This window comes from Eurosta solidaginis, chromosome 4, assembly GCF_040869045.1.
Source record: "Eurosta solidaginis isolate ZX-2024a chromosome 4, ASM4086904v1, whole genome shotgun sequence".
Lineage (NCBI taxonomy): Eukaryota > Metazoa > Arthropoda > Insecta > Diptera > Tephritidae > Eurosta > Eurosta solidaginis.
In genome coordinates, this window is record NC_090322.1 from 74,041,199 (window position 1) to 74,059,823 (window position 18,625).

Below are 18,625 nucleotides of genomic sequence, written 5' to 3' on the forward strand. Positions count from 1 at the left end.
TGAATGAACTGAAAATATGTGTCGATTAGTGACAAGCAAAATAGTAAAGACACCGGTTACTCAAAATGCAAAAATTCAAATTTTGAGTTTATTTTATACTGTTTCTCCTATATTTCTGTCAATAAAACCTACATTTTTTGCATCGTTACAAGCACAAAAAATTACTAATTTCAATGATGTGAAAATACATGGAAGAATAAACATTTTGCAGAGTGACAGGTTACCTAGTTCAAGTCGATTCGCCTGAATGCACTAAATGTAAAATTTGGTTTTCAATTAAATTTTTCGCGGGCCATCTTTTTGGCTCCACCAATGGCAAGCTTTATAAAATTACCAAGAGACAAGTCAGTGTTGTATCACTTTTATTAGGCTCAACTAGTGACTAAAATCTATGACGAAATTTGTTTGTCAATCGATCGAAATATCTAACCACCAAAACTAGACCTCTAGTTCTGATAAGTCCTTTGTTTCATCAACTATCTTCAAAATTTGTTTTTTGGCAAATCCGATATTACTCCTTTATGTGCCGGTAATGTTTATTCTTCCATATATTTTCACATCATTCAAATGAGTAATTTTTTGTGCTTGCAACGATGCACAAAAGGTAGGTTTTATTGACAGAAATATAGGAGAAGCAGTATAAAATAAACCCAAAAAGTTGAATTTTTGCATTTTGAGTAACCATTTTCTTTACTATTTTGCTTGTCACTAATCGACAAATATTTTCACTGCATTCATAAACTACATTAAAAAAAAAATGCTAGGTAATTTGACTGCTTCCTTTTGTTTGTGCATATGCAATCGGTTAATACCAACCTCAATTAATCTTTAAAACATTCATCCTAGACTAATCGCATTTTTTGCAGAGCTGTTATGGTTTTTATGAAAAAAATTAGTAAATCTCTTGAAAGGTTGCCTTTAACTTTTAGCTTTTATGCTTAGCTTTAAAAAATTTTATTTCGTTTCTGTTAGCCTTTAATTTTTGTCCATATAGCCTTTTTTCTGCAAAAAAGTTCTGCCAGCACTGCTCTAGTATTTTGACATGCGGCGAAAATTAAAATAAAAAGTGGGAAGCAACTGTCACAAACCCCAAACTCTCGTAGCGAGTGTTTGATATCAAATTTATTTTTAAAAATGGAGCGTTACGATAAGCTATCCTGTCTTTTCGGCTTATATGAAAGGCACGCCACTGCTCAGACATGATAGGTGTCATCTGTCAACAAATAGTTCAAAGTGTAGGTACACCCTCGAATGGCTCGCGTTTGCAACTGGAATCCACAAATAAAGCAACTTAAATAACCTTCATATAATTTTTGGAATGCGAAATTATTATAATTCAAATATTAGGGAGTTAACAATTACTTGTCTTTTAGGCTTTGTGTATTATTTATTATTAGTTGAAATAACTTATGAAAAAAAAAAAATTATTCTATAATCCGCGATGGTTTAATGAGTTTACTTGCAGGTGGAGGTAATTTACAAAAGCCAGTTGCGTCGAAAACAGGAAGTAAGGCACGGCTGGGCATATTTCCATCGAAAATTCTAAATAAATTACATATTTTATAAAAATGAACGCTAGTCTTCTGCAAAATAAACAGTTAGTGTATATACCGTTTTTTATAGTCAATTTTTGCACCTTTCATTTGAAGATTTGCTTCTGTCGGGAAGAATGTGGCATCATAAAAGTTCAATCCATTGTGCAGTAGTATATTGTAATCGTCGATTGATGCTAGCGTTATTCGGATGACAGCTGCTTGTACTTCACGTCGTCCCGGCTTTTCAGATACGTCATTTCTGGCTACAACGGCTCCTTAAAATTTGTAATGTAAAAAAACCAAATTTTATAATTAATAATTTTATGATTAATAGTTTTATTAATATTATAAATGGGAAAGTTTGTATGTCTGGATGTACAGATTAGAAATTAACGCTGAACATGCGGTGGCGTAAAAAAAAACTAATATACAGGAAAGGTTTTGCTAATGTGCAAATAAAAAGTCACTTTGGAGCTTCTGCAGCAGCCGGTTCTATGTACTCGAGCGACTCGGGATTTCTTCCAGGATGAACGGCTTGTATTTCAATGTAACGCGGCTTAGTTTCTCGCGAATCGTTTAAATAGTCATCCCTGCGGAGGGCCTGTCCCTCATTCATTTACTTCAGGGGGCGTCGAACTTAACCCCGGCCCTAGAGTACTGCTGGTCGTCTCAAAAAAATACATACACCTGTATGTCTTGTACAAAGCGCGGTTTCACCAAAGGAGATGTTCTAGGCTAACAATCAGTACTCATTATCGGTGCGTCTTCTTTACAACATTTGTGACTCCTTGCATATCGGCATAATACATTGCCATCTTCGTGGCATAAGCGGAGTGCCTATTTATGCTATGCCCGATTTCTTCATAGTGCTTCCCGAGATATTTTAACTGTTTGTTCAGCATTTCGTTTCTCTCTGTTTTGCTCTTTTCAGTATATCCACAATAAAAAAAAAAATTAAAAAAAAATAAAAAATGCAAGGCGCGATAACCTCCGAAGAGGCTTTAGGCAGAACTTCTCTTCCTTTTTAATTTTTCGTACAAGTTGGCGGGACGGGGCCTACGTGTTTAATGCCGACTCCGAACGGCATCTCAAAGGCAGATAATTTTCACTGAGAAGCTTTTCATGGCAGAAGTACACTGCCAAATCAATGCCAAGGGGCGTCCCCGCTTAGACAAGTTTTTTCTAAATGAAGAAACTACTTTTGAAAGTTTTTTTTAAACAGGGTGACTCCCCTGCAATGATTCCACCAACCAAGAAAGTGCATATCAGCCCTGAAAATATTCTCTTCAAAAATTCATTTTCCAGATGTCGTTAGAAGTCGGCATAAAGGAAATTTAGGAAAGATAAAAAAACAGTATACCAAAATCTAGAAAAAGATCTCTTCAGACAGCGAGAAATGTAAGATTTACGTCTTAAAATGATTTCCTTGCATATCTGCATAATACATTGCCATATTCGTGGCATAAGCGGAGTGCCTATTTATGCTATGACCGATTTCTTCATAGTGCTTCCCGAGATCTTTTAACTGTTTGTTCATCATTTCGTTTTCTCTTTAGACGATGTCCTGTGACATAAGAAGATATCCAAATATAAATATATTAAAAGCTAGAATATGAGTCAGAATGTATAGCTCTTTTCAGTATATCCATAATAAAAATAAAATGAAAAAATAAATGCAAGGCGCGATAACCTCCGAAGAGGCTTTAGGCAGAACTTCTCTTCCTTTTTAATTTTTCGTACAAATTGGCGGGACGGGGCCTACGTGTTTTATGCCGACTCCGAACGGCATCTGAAAGGCAGATAATTTTCACTGAGAAGCTTTTCATGGCAGAAATACACTGCCAAATCAATGCCAAGGGGCGTCCCCGCTTAGACAAGTTTTTTCTAAATGAAGAAACTACTTTTCAAAGTTTTTTTTTTAAACAGGGTGACTCCTCAGCAGTGACTCCGCTAACCCAGAAAGTGCATATCAGCCATGAAAATATATATATATACATATACAAAAATTCATTTGCCAGATGTCATTAGAAGTCGGCATAAAGGAAATTTAGGAAAGATAAAAAAAACAGTATACCAAAATCTAGAAAAAGATCTTTTTAGACAGCGAGAAATGTAAGATTTACGTCTTAAAATGATTTCTTTAAGCGATAAAAAGTAGATTCACTTACTAGTTTTATCGGCGTCCTAACTTTGTACATAAAAAAAAATCCCGTTTCCTTAAAAATATTGTTAAAATACATCGATTATTTGTAGCGTAAATAAGCCTAAAATAAGGTGTTATTATATGGCATATGATGTATTTATTTACTTTATTCTAAGGTTTGTTTGTCAGGAGTTAACCCAGTATGCCTTATTGCTTACAACTGCTTATGCCAGTTTCTGATGGGCTCGTATAGTTTGGCCATGCCATTGCCATATTCCGTGATCGCAGCTCATTTCTTAAATCACAGGAGCTCTGAGTTATTGGATCGGATAAATGATATCTGTGAACTTTCGACAAATATTATTAGTTAGGTCCATCACTTTTTAAAATTTTTATAAGTAGTTTGACAGCTGCACAGTTATCGTTTGAGTGAAAAACGTTTTCAGCCACTGACCGTAAAAAGTAACGGCCCTGGCTACAACTGATAAACGAACAATAAATTTGTATATTTCTGTAACGCTGGGCAATATTAACCTTAAAGAGGTAAAGGGATTTCCGCAGTCTTACGAACGAAAAGTGGTAGTATAGTATGACAAGAGTACCACTAATGATGGTATCAACATTGCATGTTTATTTTTTTAGTTTTTTAACGTAAATATTTAATGTAAAATAAAAATTTACCATTTTCAGTTTACGCTCCTGAGGATGCTAAGAAAATCTTAGCGAAACGTTGAGCTGTAAGGTGGAAAAAACTTTGTCTTATTCGCACCCCACATAAATAGATCAGACCGCCTTATTATATATAAAATTACGAAAAAAGTGGTAATTTTTAAAATTTATGACTTTTCCTTGAGCAATTGAACACAAGCTTACAGTAAGGCAAATTCGAAATGCTGAGGCTCAGAAAGTCAAAAAATCATAAAAACGCAAAGAATTGCAGGTTCATCATGCAAGATAGAGAATATGTGGGGCTCCATCACGCTGATGAGACTTCTAGTCTAGATTTAGCTTTGGTTTTGTTTAAGACGTTTTTCTATATGGTATATAATTGGGCTGCATGGGCAACATGAGGGAGTTTCTCCCTCGAATAAGAGACAAATGGGAGAACTCAATTAATTTCGTGGGATTCTTATTTTTATTTTCAAGGCACCACTGAGCGGAACGAGGAGCAGGAGGTCGATTCTGTAACAGTTAACAATAGAAAATGCAGTTAGCTTTGTCAACAGCGTTTGTTGCTTTTCTTTCATAACAACTAAAAATTTCGCAATGCTGCCTTTTTTCTGCAAATCAATTTATGAGCTGGATGCAATATCCTCAATACCTTATTTTGGGATATTTTTATACGAGAAATGAAAATTGCCGAATGATCCAAGTCGGAGAATAAAACTTGGAGGGTATTGCCAGAGCAAAACTTACAAAAATCAAAAAGGGGTTATTTGACATGAGCAATCGATACCTCGATATTGTGTCCATTACTCGATAGCTAAGAAAGTACTTGTACGAGGTTGGGTTAAACTGAGCAGTCCGTGAGGGCCTCACATAGACTGAATGAGTCCATAGTGTTCCCAGAAGTTTGTTTCAGAGACCCAATTTAATTATTATTTCACGTTTTGAAATTGAAAACATTGCCCCAATTAAAAAATTTCTCAAAAACCTTGCTTTGTAGTAATTATCGAACAAAAATACAAGTCTTTTTTTTAATAATAATTGTAAGTAAACGTGTATTTTTTACATTGCTTAATAATTATTATGAACGATAAGTATGTTTTTTGTTGGCAATAGAAAAAGATTTAATATTTATTTATTTTGTTCATAATAGGGTTGCTAAAGGAAGGTATTGTGAGCATCAATCTTTTGCAAGATCTGAGCATGCTGACCTGTTGTTTGTGTGATCGCATTTCCTAAGGATTGAAGTAAGCACTGGCGGCATGCAGTCTTGCGGACATGTGCCGCAAACGCGTTGACGCACGATAGTAGTATGTAAATGGTGGTTCTAGACCAAATGGTGAAAGGAAAATGGTGAAAGGAAAAGTATATACACACCGACACACATATATACAGCAAAACAATTTCGTTGCGTACTTTTAGGATGGCACATTCTTAAGCTTAGAGCTTTTTGTTTCTGTTCTGGCCGATGTATAAGAAAAAGCTTAGAGGTTTTTGCTTTTAGCAGAGCTTTGCCGTTCAGGAGAGGATCGTTAAATGGGGGCCCTACTTTTTTAAAGGGCCGCAAATTTGTAAATGTCCCCTCATATTTCTAATGAGTCCTAGATTTCACCCGAGCCGTCTTAAAGAGTCCCATAGATTTCTAATCGAGCGACTGCTCCAATCCCCCCACTCCCCTCTTTTTTCTCGTCTACAAAAAGTATCAGTTGGACACCAGTAGTATTTTTAAAATTTTTTATTTACATATATTTTTCTCCATATTTTGGCGTGGTTAGCAATGCGTAATATACTTGTGTGTGTGTGTGTGTAGTTTCATAAAATTGCTACTATTTTTCTAAATAATCATTTTGACAAGATTTGTAAATGGAATATATTCATACATTTTATCATGGATGAGTATACAATACGCAGCGGTGTTGGCAGATACGGCCTTGTGAAATTTTAGCACAATCCGAATATCGATGGGACCGCTTTTTATAGATTCATTCTAATGTGTAACATCTAAAACAATTATTGGAGCATGTTGAACAAATTATTCTGAACAAATTGATCAGGCGATAAAAGTGGTTGGGGAGTGCGTCCATAGTAACTTTGTTGAAATTTCAAATACATGTCATATAATAGAGCATACCGATTTCGATCAAGTTTAATATTTAGATCATCATATGGATATGTAGTGGAGTTGGGATTTCTTTATCACACAGTTTTGCAGTTTTTTGCTTTGAGTTTTAATAAAACGTGCTCTCACACTGATTACAACTATCTGGGTTCCTTAAATATGACAGCATGTAAATTATAAATTTTTTTTAATGTTTTATATCGGGAATAATGCGAAATACAATTACATATATCTTCTGTTTCCTTATATGAATTATCAGCAAAATTATAAATGGTTCTGATAGACATGATCTCAATTCATTTATCATAGAATAAAAAAATATTCGATGATCATCATCAATTAAGTCATCATATTTTGATAAAAACGTTTCTAAAAATTGCATACCGATTGGAACAAGTTTCCTATGGATAGATGTATCCATCGGTATGTATTTTGTGGTTTGTTGATATATATCTTATAGTTTCACATTACTAGTAGAGCGACATAATTTGTAATTCAGTATCAAACAGGTGGCACAATAAAAAAGAAGAAAATGTCTTTCCCACAATATTTAGAAACGTTTTTATCAAAATATGGTGACTTATACTATATTAGGCGTACTATATATATATTAGGGCGGGTCGATTTAAAAATCGCTCATTGCTCTGTGAAAATCGTATTCTAGGGATCAAAATAAGAAACTTTGCCGAAGGAACCATACCTCTAAAACGAATTCTGATGTCCCCCAATTTGAGTCGAACTTTTGGGTAGGGGCAAATTTTGAAAAATCCCACTTTGACCCATTTAGAGTGCTCCAATCGAGTCCAAATGTATGACCGACCCCCACTAACTTTGGAGGCCTGACCCACCGATGCCAGTGGCACACCCCCTGGAACCTCCCTGGGGGTTCACCATACAAACATTTCAAAAATCGCCGGTTTTGCACTTTACATGAAAAAATCAGCGAAATGCCTATTTTTTTCTTTTTGGAGCTTATTTTTATCTTTAGAAATTTATTTAGTCAGAACATATGTAAATGAAAAAATGAATTTAACTTAGTAATAGAAAAGAAATTAAAAAAAATTATTAGAAATTAGCGTTTTTACAACCCTTTTAAAACCAAGGCATCACTGTGATGCATTTGCATGTCGTAAACATAGTTGTGTGGGTTTTTTATTCAACCGTTTTAAGAAATGAAGGTATCACTGTGACACAATTGCAGATCGTAAAATTGCTTGTGTTGTTTTTTTTAAGCCACCACAAGACACAACAGGTAGAATTGAAATTACGATTTCATTCTTATTACCTCGTCTCCTAGACCATATAAAACGCAACAGTTTTTGTGAATGCATTAAGTCGTTGTGAAGAACTCAAAGTGTGAAGTGCTAATTTCAGATAAAAAAATATTTCAAAAAAAATAATAAGTGAAGTGACCATTCCAAATCCAAAAGTTTACAATGAATCCACCATCCTCTACACCGCAAGATGAAGCAACTACACCAACAACTATCGAAAACCCAATGAGTCATATACCCAAGCATGATGTTACTGTTTTTGGTGTGTCTACTGATTTAACTGATCTTAATTAAATTTTTTTTTTTTTTTTTTAATTTACCAACACCTCTGGATATCTTGAGATATTATTTTTACTTAAGCGAACGTGCCAAAACAGAACAAGAAAAGTTTTCCCATAAATCATTCACTATTCAAGTACAAGATAAGTTGATTGGAATTTGGGAAAAACTTGAAATAATGCTGAAAAAACGTGTATTTAATAAATTGAATAAATTGCTTGACAAGTATCAAGAGAAGAAACAACACCCAACAATTTACAGAGTATGTAAAATCTCTGGAAACATTTTTTTTACATTGGAACATGTAAATTCGATTTGAAGGCAGCTCCATGTGCATGCGGCTGGGTTCCCGAACGCCTCAAAGTGTTCATGCACGATCAACATAATCAGAGAAGACTAACAATGGATACATTTATGATGGAAACTGAAGAGCAAGGAGCAACGTCTATGTCATCAATGCCAACATACCAAGATCCCGATGATTCAACAAACGCACCGCCACCGGTTCAAGAAGATATGGATAGAAGCACAAGTTCACAGTACACAGAGAGATACGATTGTTTTAACTTTTGCTTGGTATGTGACAGATTTGGTGTGCCTGACAGAGTAGCATCAGCATTGGGAACCGCTCTTTTGCAAGATTTTAAAATTAAACATAAGCATGGGAATCCTCTCATCATGGATAAATCGAAAGTTCGCAGAGAAAAAGAGAAATGCAGACAAGAAGTGCTTCGCAAACGGTTAGATGATACCAATTTGTTAGCGTTTTCATTCGATGGCAGAAAAGATGATACTTTAACGATAGATAAAATTGATGAGAAATATCATACTAGGATGGTAAAAGAACCTCATCTTGTTATTTTGAGAGAACCCAATTCTGAATTGATTGGTTACGTATGACTGGAACATGAAACCGCTGAATACAAAACAACCAAATTAAATGGTTTTTTCAATGATAAAAATATATCACTGGATGCATTAATTGGAATATGCACTGACGGTGAGCCAACAAACACTGGCCCACACGGTGGAATTATACAACGATTCGAATTGCTGTTAAAAAGACCATTGCATTGGTTCGTTTGCCTTCTACACTTCAACGAACTTCCGTTTCGGCAGTTGTTTGAAGCTTTGGATAAATTAACCAGCACTGGACCAAGATCGGCTACCGGAAAACTGAGCCGTCAAATCTAAACTTGTGAAACTCTTCCGGTAAGTTATTGCTATCACTCATTTATTATAATTGTCAACCATTTTTAATTATTTTATTATTATATATTTTCAGGTGGTGGACAGCTTCCAGAAAATTGAGTTGCAAAATATGCCCCCTGCTCCAGAAAAAATTGAATTTTCCACCGATTAGAAGTACTTATACGACATGGCCCATGCAATTTCTAGCGGCGTGGTTCCGGTGGATTTGGCTAACATCAAACCAGACGATGTTGACGACCCAATGGAACTTAGAGTTTATAAAAAACCAGATATAAACTTTAGTTGCACAAGTTATACGGAAATGATAAATTTGAATGATATAAATATCGTATTTGAACCACCATTCACGCGAAGCATTCCGTACGATACATTGAAAAAATATTTAAATCAAGATGATCCACCGTTTAATGATCCAAAAATTCCATCACACATACAAGGAACGGAACGACATGTTCAATTGCTAGCTAGCGTTCCCAAACGGGTTATACCGGAAAATGTAGAGGCTGCTATGGCGACGACATTAGAGAGCCGTGCGAAATTGCCCAGACTTGAAAGTAAAAAAGACTTCAAACAATAATAGTTTCTTTTCTATAACTCACTTAAATAAATTTTTTCATTTACATATGTTCTGACTAAATAAATTTCTTAAGAGAAAAAGTAGATATTGTAACGAATTTTACTTGCAAATCCTCTTATTTGCAATCCTCTGCTAAGTTCGAATCACTAAACTGTTGAATAAATAACTCCAATATTGAATAATGTAAAAATGACCTTTATTAAAGTACTTCACAATGACACTTATACTTTGCTACTCGCTGGCTTAATAACCAAACTGATTGATAACTCAAATTGAACTCTACTACTTCACTTATTATTATTTTTGATTGCTCAACTCAAACTGAATTACAGCGCCTCTTCATCTGTTGCCTTTTATACCCTTTGGTTTCCTCGTTCGCATTTTTCCAGAATGTACTAGCATTGTCCATGAGCTCTCAAACTTCTCAGCTATAACTAAAATTGCACAATTTTATACATCTTTTAGGCGCTTCCAGAATCTACTAGTCCAGTAGCTCTCAAACTTCTCAGATATATGCATGTGTTTGCGCATTGACTCTCCGCTGCTCGTATTCGTACATGGTACATATGTGTAGACGCAATTATTTATTCGTTTATGTAGATACATAAAGATTGAATTATTGATGTGAATGTTTGTAGTTTACAGTCTCTCGCGCGCACATAGGCGTATAAGTAAATGGTTCTGTGTGTGACATCTCTCTGGGCTGCCTTATATATGTGTATACTTGATTTGATTATTGACGTAAACACCGCTTAGCATCGCCTTAGTGATGGTATAACTTAGTGATGCTAATATCCGTGACACTGCCCTCCATCTAAGTCTGATCGTCCCGATCAGACAAATCTCTCGATCTAAACGCTGCTAAGCTCTCCAAATGAACCACCCTTCTATTTCGTGGTTTCCCAATTGTTTGTATGCGGTAGATGGCATCACTGATCCTTTTTACAACTTTGTACGAGCCTTCCCAACTGCACCAAAATTTGGAAAGAACACCTTTCCGCCGGCGAGGGTTGTACAACAGTACCAAATCTCCCTCCAAGAAACCCTCCGAATTATTCTTGTTGTCGTACTTGTATTTCATCTTACTACTCATTATCCTGGATCGTTCCCTCGCACTGTGTTGCTTGGCCAATGAAGAACTACTTCGCAGAGCTTGATCTTGACGGATTGACTTTGCATCATCAGTATCGTCTTGACGTTTCACAACAGTAGTACGCGCTGGCTTGAAACCACCCTTGCATTCTTTCTGGAAAATTCTTTCAGTCGTTTTAGTGCGTCCATTAGGGTTTGTCAATGCCAGTGTTTTTCTCGCAGGTCCTTTTGATTTCGCTTTATTTGGCCCATTCGATCGTACGCAACCTTGCTCCAGGTAACGACTTTACTCTCCTGTAGACCAAATCAGATCGGATCAAGGAATGAGATGCCCCCGTATCTACAGTCAGTACACGCTCTTTACCATCCACATTCCCTCTGATGGTAAGACTGCTTGATTTCCTTCCAATCTGCGACACAGATATCACAGGACATTCAATAGCCGGGGCAAGTTTTCGTTCTTTACATTCGAAACGCTCGTGCTCATTTCCGCCAGCTTTGCGTTTACGGCCACCCACATTGTTGGAACTATTAGGACCAACTTCGCAATAACGTGCAATGTGACCTGGGTTGCCGCACTTGAAACATTTAATAACTCCGGCATTCTTCTGTTGAGATCCCTTCAGTGCTTCCAAAATTGTTTCTACCCACTCTGGCCTTTCTACTTCCACACGGCGTGCTTTGTACGCTGGCTTACTCAAAAGTGAGGCTGTTTCCTGAGTCAGTGCATGCGATACCGTTTCAGCAAACGTTAGTTTTGGATTCGCATATGTAGCCCGCTTCGTTTCCACATCTCGTATGCCATTTATGAAGCTCTGGATTTTTACCCTTTCAGTGTATTCCACGGGTGCGTCTGCATTTGCAAGATGAGCCAATCTTTCAATATCTGAAGCAAACTCCTGCAATGTCTCATTTGCTTTTTGGTAGCGGTTTTGCAACTCAATTTGGAATATCTGTTTCCTATGCTCGCTTCCGTAACGTCTCTCTAAAGCGCTCATCAATGTTTCGTAGTGGTTCCGCTCGTACTCTGGGATGGTCTGTAAGATTTCCGCGGCAGGCCCTTTCAGTGCCACGAACAGAGCTGCAATTTTATCTTCAGCATTCCATTGGTTCACTGCTGCGGTCTTCTCAAACTGTAGCTTAAAGAAAAGGAACAGAACCGTCAAAGGATGGTGTCTTTACCTTTGGATTACTCGCTGAAACAGCTGGGCGGTTTAGTTGTAACTGCTCCATACGACCTTTTAACGCTTCTATTTCGGCATCAATTTTGTCCTCGAGTTTTAAAATTTTTGCATCCTGCTCTTCCAGTTTCACAAAGAGCTGCGATGATACCTGTTCCGAAATTTGTGCCGACATTTCAGATATACGTGCCTCTTGCGCTTCCAGTTGAGATGCCAAATATGTCTTCTGTTCTTCCAATTGTGATGTTATACGGGTTTCCTGCGATTCTAGTTGTGATGCCATATATGTCTTCTGCTCTTCCATCTTGGATGTTATACGGTTCTCCTGCGATTCCATATATGTTTGCTGTTCTGCCAGTTGAGATGACACTGTCGATGTTTGAGCAGATATTGCAGCTAAAATCATGTTCAAGTCTGTACTGGTAACCGTCTGCGATGTTTCGTTTTTCTCTTCAATTTTTGTTGTCTTCTCACCATCAAGATGAAAGACATGCTCTTCCACATCAATTCCTTCTGCTTCCATTGCCTCTCGTAGCCGTGCCTGAAGTTGAAGTTTAACGCCGCTTGTATTCAATCCACGGCTCTCCAACTCCTTCTTCAGTTGCTGGATCTTCAATTCACTGAACTTTGCCATGTCCTTGTTGTCCTTTGGAATTTATTCAACAATTCCTCTTCTGACACCAATTGTAACGAATTTTACTTGCAAATCCTCTTATTTGCAATCCTCTGCTAAGTTCGAATCACTAAACTGTTGAATAAATAACTCCAATATTGAATAATGTAAAAATGGCCTTTATTAAAGTACTTCACAATGACACTTATACTTTGCTACTCGCTGGCTTAATAACCAAACTGATTGATAACTCAAATTGAACTCTACTATTGGCCGCCAGATCGCGTGCTTAATCAATAACTGATTGATTGCTCAACTCAAACTGAATTACAGCGCCTCTTCATCTGTTGCCTTTTATACCCTTTGGTTTCCTCGCTCGCATTTTTCCAGAATGTACTAGCATTGTCCATGAGCTCCCAAACTTCTCAGCTATAACTAAAATTGCACAATTTTATACATCTTTTAGGCGCTTCCAGAATCTACTAGTCCAGTAGCTCTCAAACTTCTCAGATATATGCATGTGTTTGCGCATTGACCTTCCGCTGCTCGTATTCGTACATGGTACATATGTGTAGACGCAATTATTTATTCGTTTATGTAGATACATAAAGATTGAATTATTGATGTGAATGTTTGTAGCTTACAGTCTCACGCGCGCACATAGGCGTACAAGTAAATGCATCTGTGTGTGACATCTCTCTGGGCTGCCTTATATATGTGTATACTTGATTTGATTATTGACGTAAACACCGCTTAGCATCGCCTTAGTGATGGTATAACTTAGTGATGCTAATATCCGTGACAATATTATTATAAATAAATAAATAAAAATAAAGAAAAAACATAGCCATTTAGCTGATTTTTTCATGTAAAGTGCAAAACCGGCGATTTTTTGAAATGTTTGTATGGTGAACCCCCAGGGGGTTCCATGGAGTGTGCCACTGGCATTGGTGGGTCGGGCCTCCAAAGTTAGTGGGGGTCGGTCATACATTTGGACTCGATTTGAGCACTCTAAATGGGTCAAAGTGGGATTTTTCAAAATTTGCCCCTACCCAAAAGTTCGACCCAAATTGGGGGACATCAGAATTCGTTTTAAAGGTATGGTTTCTTCGGAAAAGTTTCTTATTTTGATCCCTAGAATATGATTTTCACAGAGCAATTGGCGATTTTTTCGCCTCCCCACAAATCGACCCGGCCTAATATATATATATGTATATATATATTGGTCAAATATTATATATGGTCAAATTTCTTGTCGGCCTGTGTAATGTTCTTCTTCTTCCGGATTCCTACAACTCCTCAGAAGATTCAACTAATGAAATAATAAATAAGAATACATTTTATATAGAACTGATTAGGCCTGGTGAAAAATTTAATTCACCATTATTTGAATGTCATACAGAATAAAAAATTTGTATTTATTATATTTAATAGTACTTTACTGTAATACATTTAAGAATAAAATAAACAATTTATGTTTTATATTTCATATAATTTATTTGTATTAAATAAACATTTTAAACATCATTGCCCACATATTTCTGTGTTGTATTTTTGTTTCTGCTCATAATTGTAATGTATTGGTGGCTTCAGATAATTAATCAGTTCAATCGGCGGCTGCAAATTTCCAAAAATATCAAAATATTCTTTATAATTTTTGTTTTTATAGTATGCTACCCAATGAGTGCCAGGGCCATCAGCATCGTCTAAATTAAGAATTCCACATTCATGTTTAAAATGTTTGCAATATTTCATTAAATATATGTCTGTCAACGGTCTTTTGGGTAGGCTTTTTATTCGTTTTTTCGATAGGGTCGTAAAAATAAACCATATCCCCTTCTATACGGGTTGAGCAATAGGCCCTTCCCTATAGCGATTGATTCCGTATATCTATTTTTACGGCTAGCCTCAGCCAATTGCTCCTTGCCATTACTGATATCATTCAAAACTTTTGCTATAGCTGATCCACCAGATGATATACCACCAACCAGATGCACCCAACGCTGTTAAAATTGGAAGTAGTGGTAAAATTCCACCAATTTTTGGGACTGGAATTATTCTCGGTATATTTATTTCTTTATTTTTAAAACTAGACTCTATAGCATTCTTAGAAATGTTATAGGCCTCATTAAATTACTGCGGCTTCTTTTTGTTAAGTATGTTGATATCTTTTTTAATTGCCATCAAAAAATTTTTATTATATTGTAACGAATGTTAGCAGCACTGAGCGATGCTATCGTCTCTAAGCCGATGCTAAGCAGTGACGTGAATGCACATCAATAATTCAATCATTATACATAAACGAATCAATAATTGCGTCTACACATATGTACACATTCCGACGAGCAACATTTACATACAAGGCAGCGAGAGATGAGATGTCACACACAGATGAATTTACTTATACGCTTATGTGTGTGCGGGAGACTGTAAACTACAAACTCACATATGTACATCTGAGAAGCGCTAAAAAGTAGACAATTGTAAACAAGTAGAAACTATATGAGAACTATACACACACGAATATAGTTGGTAAGTTCTGGAAATGGAAGAGCCTAGAAGTATGCAGCGTAAACTATAAAAGCGGGGCAAGCGAGTAAGAAGTAATTCAGTTTGAGTTGAGCAATCAATCAGTTATTGATTAAGCACGCGATCTGGCCAATAGTAGAGTTTAATTTGAGTTATCAATCACTTTGGTTATTAAGCCAGCGAGTAGCAAAGTATAAGTGTTATTGTGAAGTACTTTAATAAAGGCCATTTTTCCATTATTCAATATTGGAGTTATTTATTCAACAATTTAGTGATTCGAACTTAGCAGAGGATTGCAAATAAGAGGATTTGCAAGCAAATTCGTAACAATTGGTGTCAGAAGAGGAATTGTTGAATAAATTCCGAAGATTGGGAATACAACTTGGACATGGCAAAGTTCAGTGAATTGAAGATCCAGCAACTGAAAAAGGAGTTGGAGAACCGTGGATTAAATACAACCGGCAATAAGATCGAACTTCAAGCACGGCTACGAGAGGTAATGGAGTCGCAAGGAATTGATAAGGGACGAGTTTGTCTTTTATCCTGATGGGGACGAAACAACAACAAAAATTGAAGAGAAAAACGAAACATCGCAGACAGTTACAAACACAGACTTGAACATGATATTGGCTGCAATATCGGCACAAATGTCCGAAATGTCATCACAAATATCCACCAACATGTCATCACAACTGGAAGAACAAAAGACAAATATAACATCCCAACTGGAAGAACAAAAGACAAAAATAACATCCCAACTGGAAGAATAAAAGACAAATATAACATCCCAACTGGAAGAACAAAAGACAAATATAACATCCCAACTGGAGTCACAGAAGACATATATGGTATCCCAACTGGAATCACAGGAGGCACGTATTTCAGAAATGACGTCGCAAGTGTCATCTCAACTGGAAGACCAAAAGACATATATGGCATCTCAATTGGAAGCGCAAGAGGCACGTATATCTGAAATGTCGGCAGAAATTTTGGAACAGGTATCATCAAAACTGGAAGCGCAGGATGCAAAAATGGCTCAATTTCAGGCAGAAGTAAATGATTTAAAAGGTCGTATGGAGCAGTTACAACTAAATCGCCCAGCTGTTTCAGCGAGTAATCCAAAGGTAAAATCCCCAACGTTTGATGGTTCTGTTCCATTCCAGGTATTTAAGCTCCAATTTGTTGCCTTTTATACCCTTTGGTTTCCTCGCTCGCATTTTTCCAGAATGTACTAGCATTGTCCATGAGCTCCCAAACTTCTCAGCTATAACTAAAATTTCACAATTTTATACATCTTTTAGGCGCTTCCAGAATCTACTAGTCCAGTAGCTCTCAAACTTCTCAGATATATGCATGTGTTTGCGCATTGACCCTCCGCTGCTCGTATTCGTACATGGTACATATGTGTAGACGCAATTATTTATTCGTTTATGTAGATACATAAAGATTGAATTATTGATGTGAATGTTTGTAGTTTACAGTCTCACGCGCGCACATAGGCGTACAAGTAAATGCATCTGTGTGTGACATCTCTCTGGGCTGCCTTATATATGTGTATACTTGATTTGATTATTGACGTAAACACCGCTTAGCATCGCCTTAGTGATGGTATAACTTAGTGGTGCTAATATCCGTGACAATATTATTATAAATAAATAAATAAAAATAAAGAAAACACATAGCCATTTAGCTGATTTTTTCATGTAAAGTGCAAAACCGGCGATTTTTTGAAATGTTTGTATGGTGAACCCCCAGGGGGTTCCATGGAGTGTGCCACTGGCATTGGTGGGTCGGGCCTCCAAAGTTAGTGGGGGTCGGTCATACATTTGGACTCGATTTGAGCACTCTAAATGGGTCAAAGTGGGATTTTTCAAAATTTGCCCCTACCCAAAAGTTCGACCCAAATTGGGGGACATCAGAATTCGTTTTAAAGGTATGGTTTCTTCGGAAAAGTTTCTTATTTTGATCCCTAGAATATGATTTTCACAGAGCAATTGGCGATTTTTTCGCCTCCCCACAAATCGACCCGGCCTAATATATATATATGTATATATATATTGGTCAAATATTATATATGGTCAAATTTCTTGTCGGCCTGTGTAATGTTCTTCTTCTTCCGGATTCCTACAACTCCTCAGAAGATTCAACTAATGAAATAATAAATAAGAATACATTTTATATAGAACTGATTAGGCCTGGTGAAAAATTTAATTCACCATTATTTGAATGTCATACAGAATAAAAAATTTGTATTTATTATATTTAATAGTACTTTACTGTAATACATTTAAGAATAAAATAAACAATTTATGTTTTATATTTCATATAATTTATTTGTATTAAATAAACATTTTAAACATCATTGCCCACATATTTCTGTGTTGTATTTTTGTTTCTGCTCATAATTGTAATGTATTGGTGGCTTCAGATAATTAATCAGTTCAATCGGCGGCTGCAAATTTCCAAAAATATCAAAATATTCTTTATAATTTTTGTTTTTATAGTATGCTACCCAATGAGTGCCAGGGCCATCAGCATCGTCTAAATTAAGAATTCCACATTCATGTTTAAAATGTTTGCAATATTTCATTAAATATATGTCTGTCAACGGTCTTTTGGGTAGGCTTTTTATTCGTTTTTTCGATAGGGTCGTAAAAATAAACCATATCCCCTTCTATACGGGTTGAGCAATAGGCCCTTCCCTATAGCGATTGATTCCGTATATCTATTTTTACGGCTAGCCTCAGCCAATTGCTCCTTGCCATTACTGATATCATTCAAAACTTTTGCTATAGCTGATCCACCAGATGATATACCACCAACCAGATGCACCCAACGCTGTTAAAATTGGAAGTAGTGGTAAAATTCCACCAATTTTTGGGACTGGAATTATTCTCGGTATATTTATTTCTTTATTTTTAAAACTAGACTCTATAGCATTCTTAGAAATGTTATAGGCCTCATTAAATTACTGCGGCTTCTTTTTGTTAAGTATGTTGATATCTTTTTTAATTGCCATCAAAAAATTTTTATTATATTGTAACGAATGTTAGCAGCACTGAGCGATGCTATCGTCTCTAAGCCGATGCTAAGCAGTGACGTGAATGCACATCAATAATTCAATCATTATACATAAACGAATCAATAATTGCGTCTACACATATGTACACATTCCGACGAGCAACATTTACATACAAGGCAGCGAGAGATGAGATGTCACACACAGATGAATTTACTTATACGCTTATGTGTGTGCGGGAGACTGTAAACTACAAACTCACATATGTACATCTGAGAAGCGCTAAAAAGTAGACAATTGTAAACAAGTAGAAACTATATGAGAACTATACACACACGAATATAGTTGGTAAGTTCTGGAAATGGAAGAGCCTAGAAGTATGCAGC

The 18,625-nt window shown here is 36.3% G+C and overlaps 1 protein-coding gene across 8 annotated transcripts in view; it reads right to left on the reverse strand.

Moving 5' to 3' along the window:
- Positions 1 to 1,307: 1,307 nt before the first annotated feature.
- The window catches only part of LOC137249979 (uncharacterized), a 371,421-nt gene continuing 354,103 nt past the window's right edge, over positions 1,308 to 18,625 (reverse strand). For 7 of the 8 annotated variants that reach the window (XM_067782092.1, XM_067782091.1, XM_067782090.1 and 4 more), the window contains 2 exons: positions 1,612 to 1,810; positions 1,308 to 1,542 (listed from right to left, as the gene is read on the reverse strand). In XM_067782092.1, coding sequence (XP_067638193.1) covers positions 1,425 to 1,542; positions 1,612 to 1,810 — 317 coding nt within the window. In that variant the 3' untranslated portion in view covers positions 1,308 to 1,424. Of the gene's footprint in view, positions 1,584 to 1,611; positions 1,811 to 18,625 lie in introns of all 8 variants that reach the window. The other variant, XM_067782095.1, reaches the window with a different exon arrangement.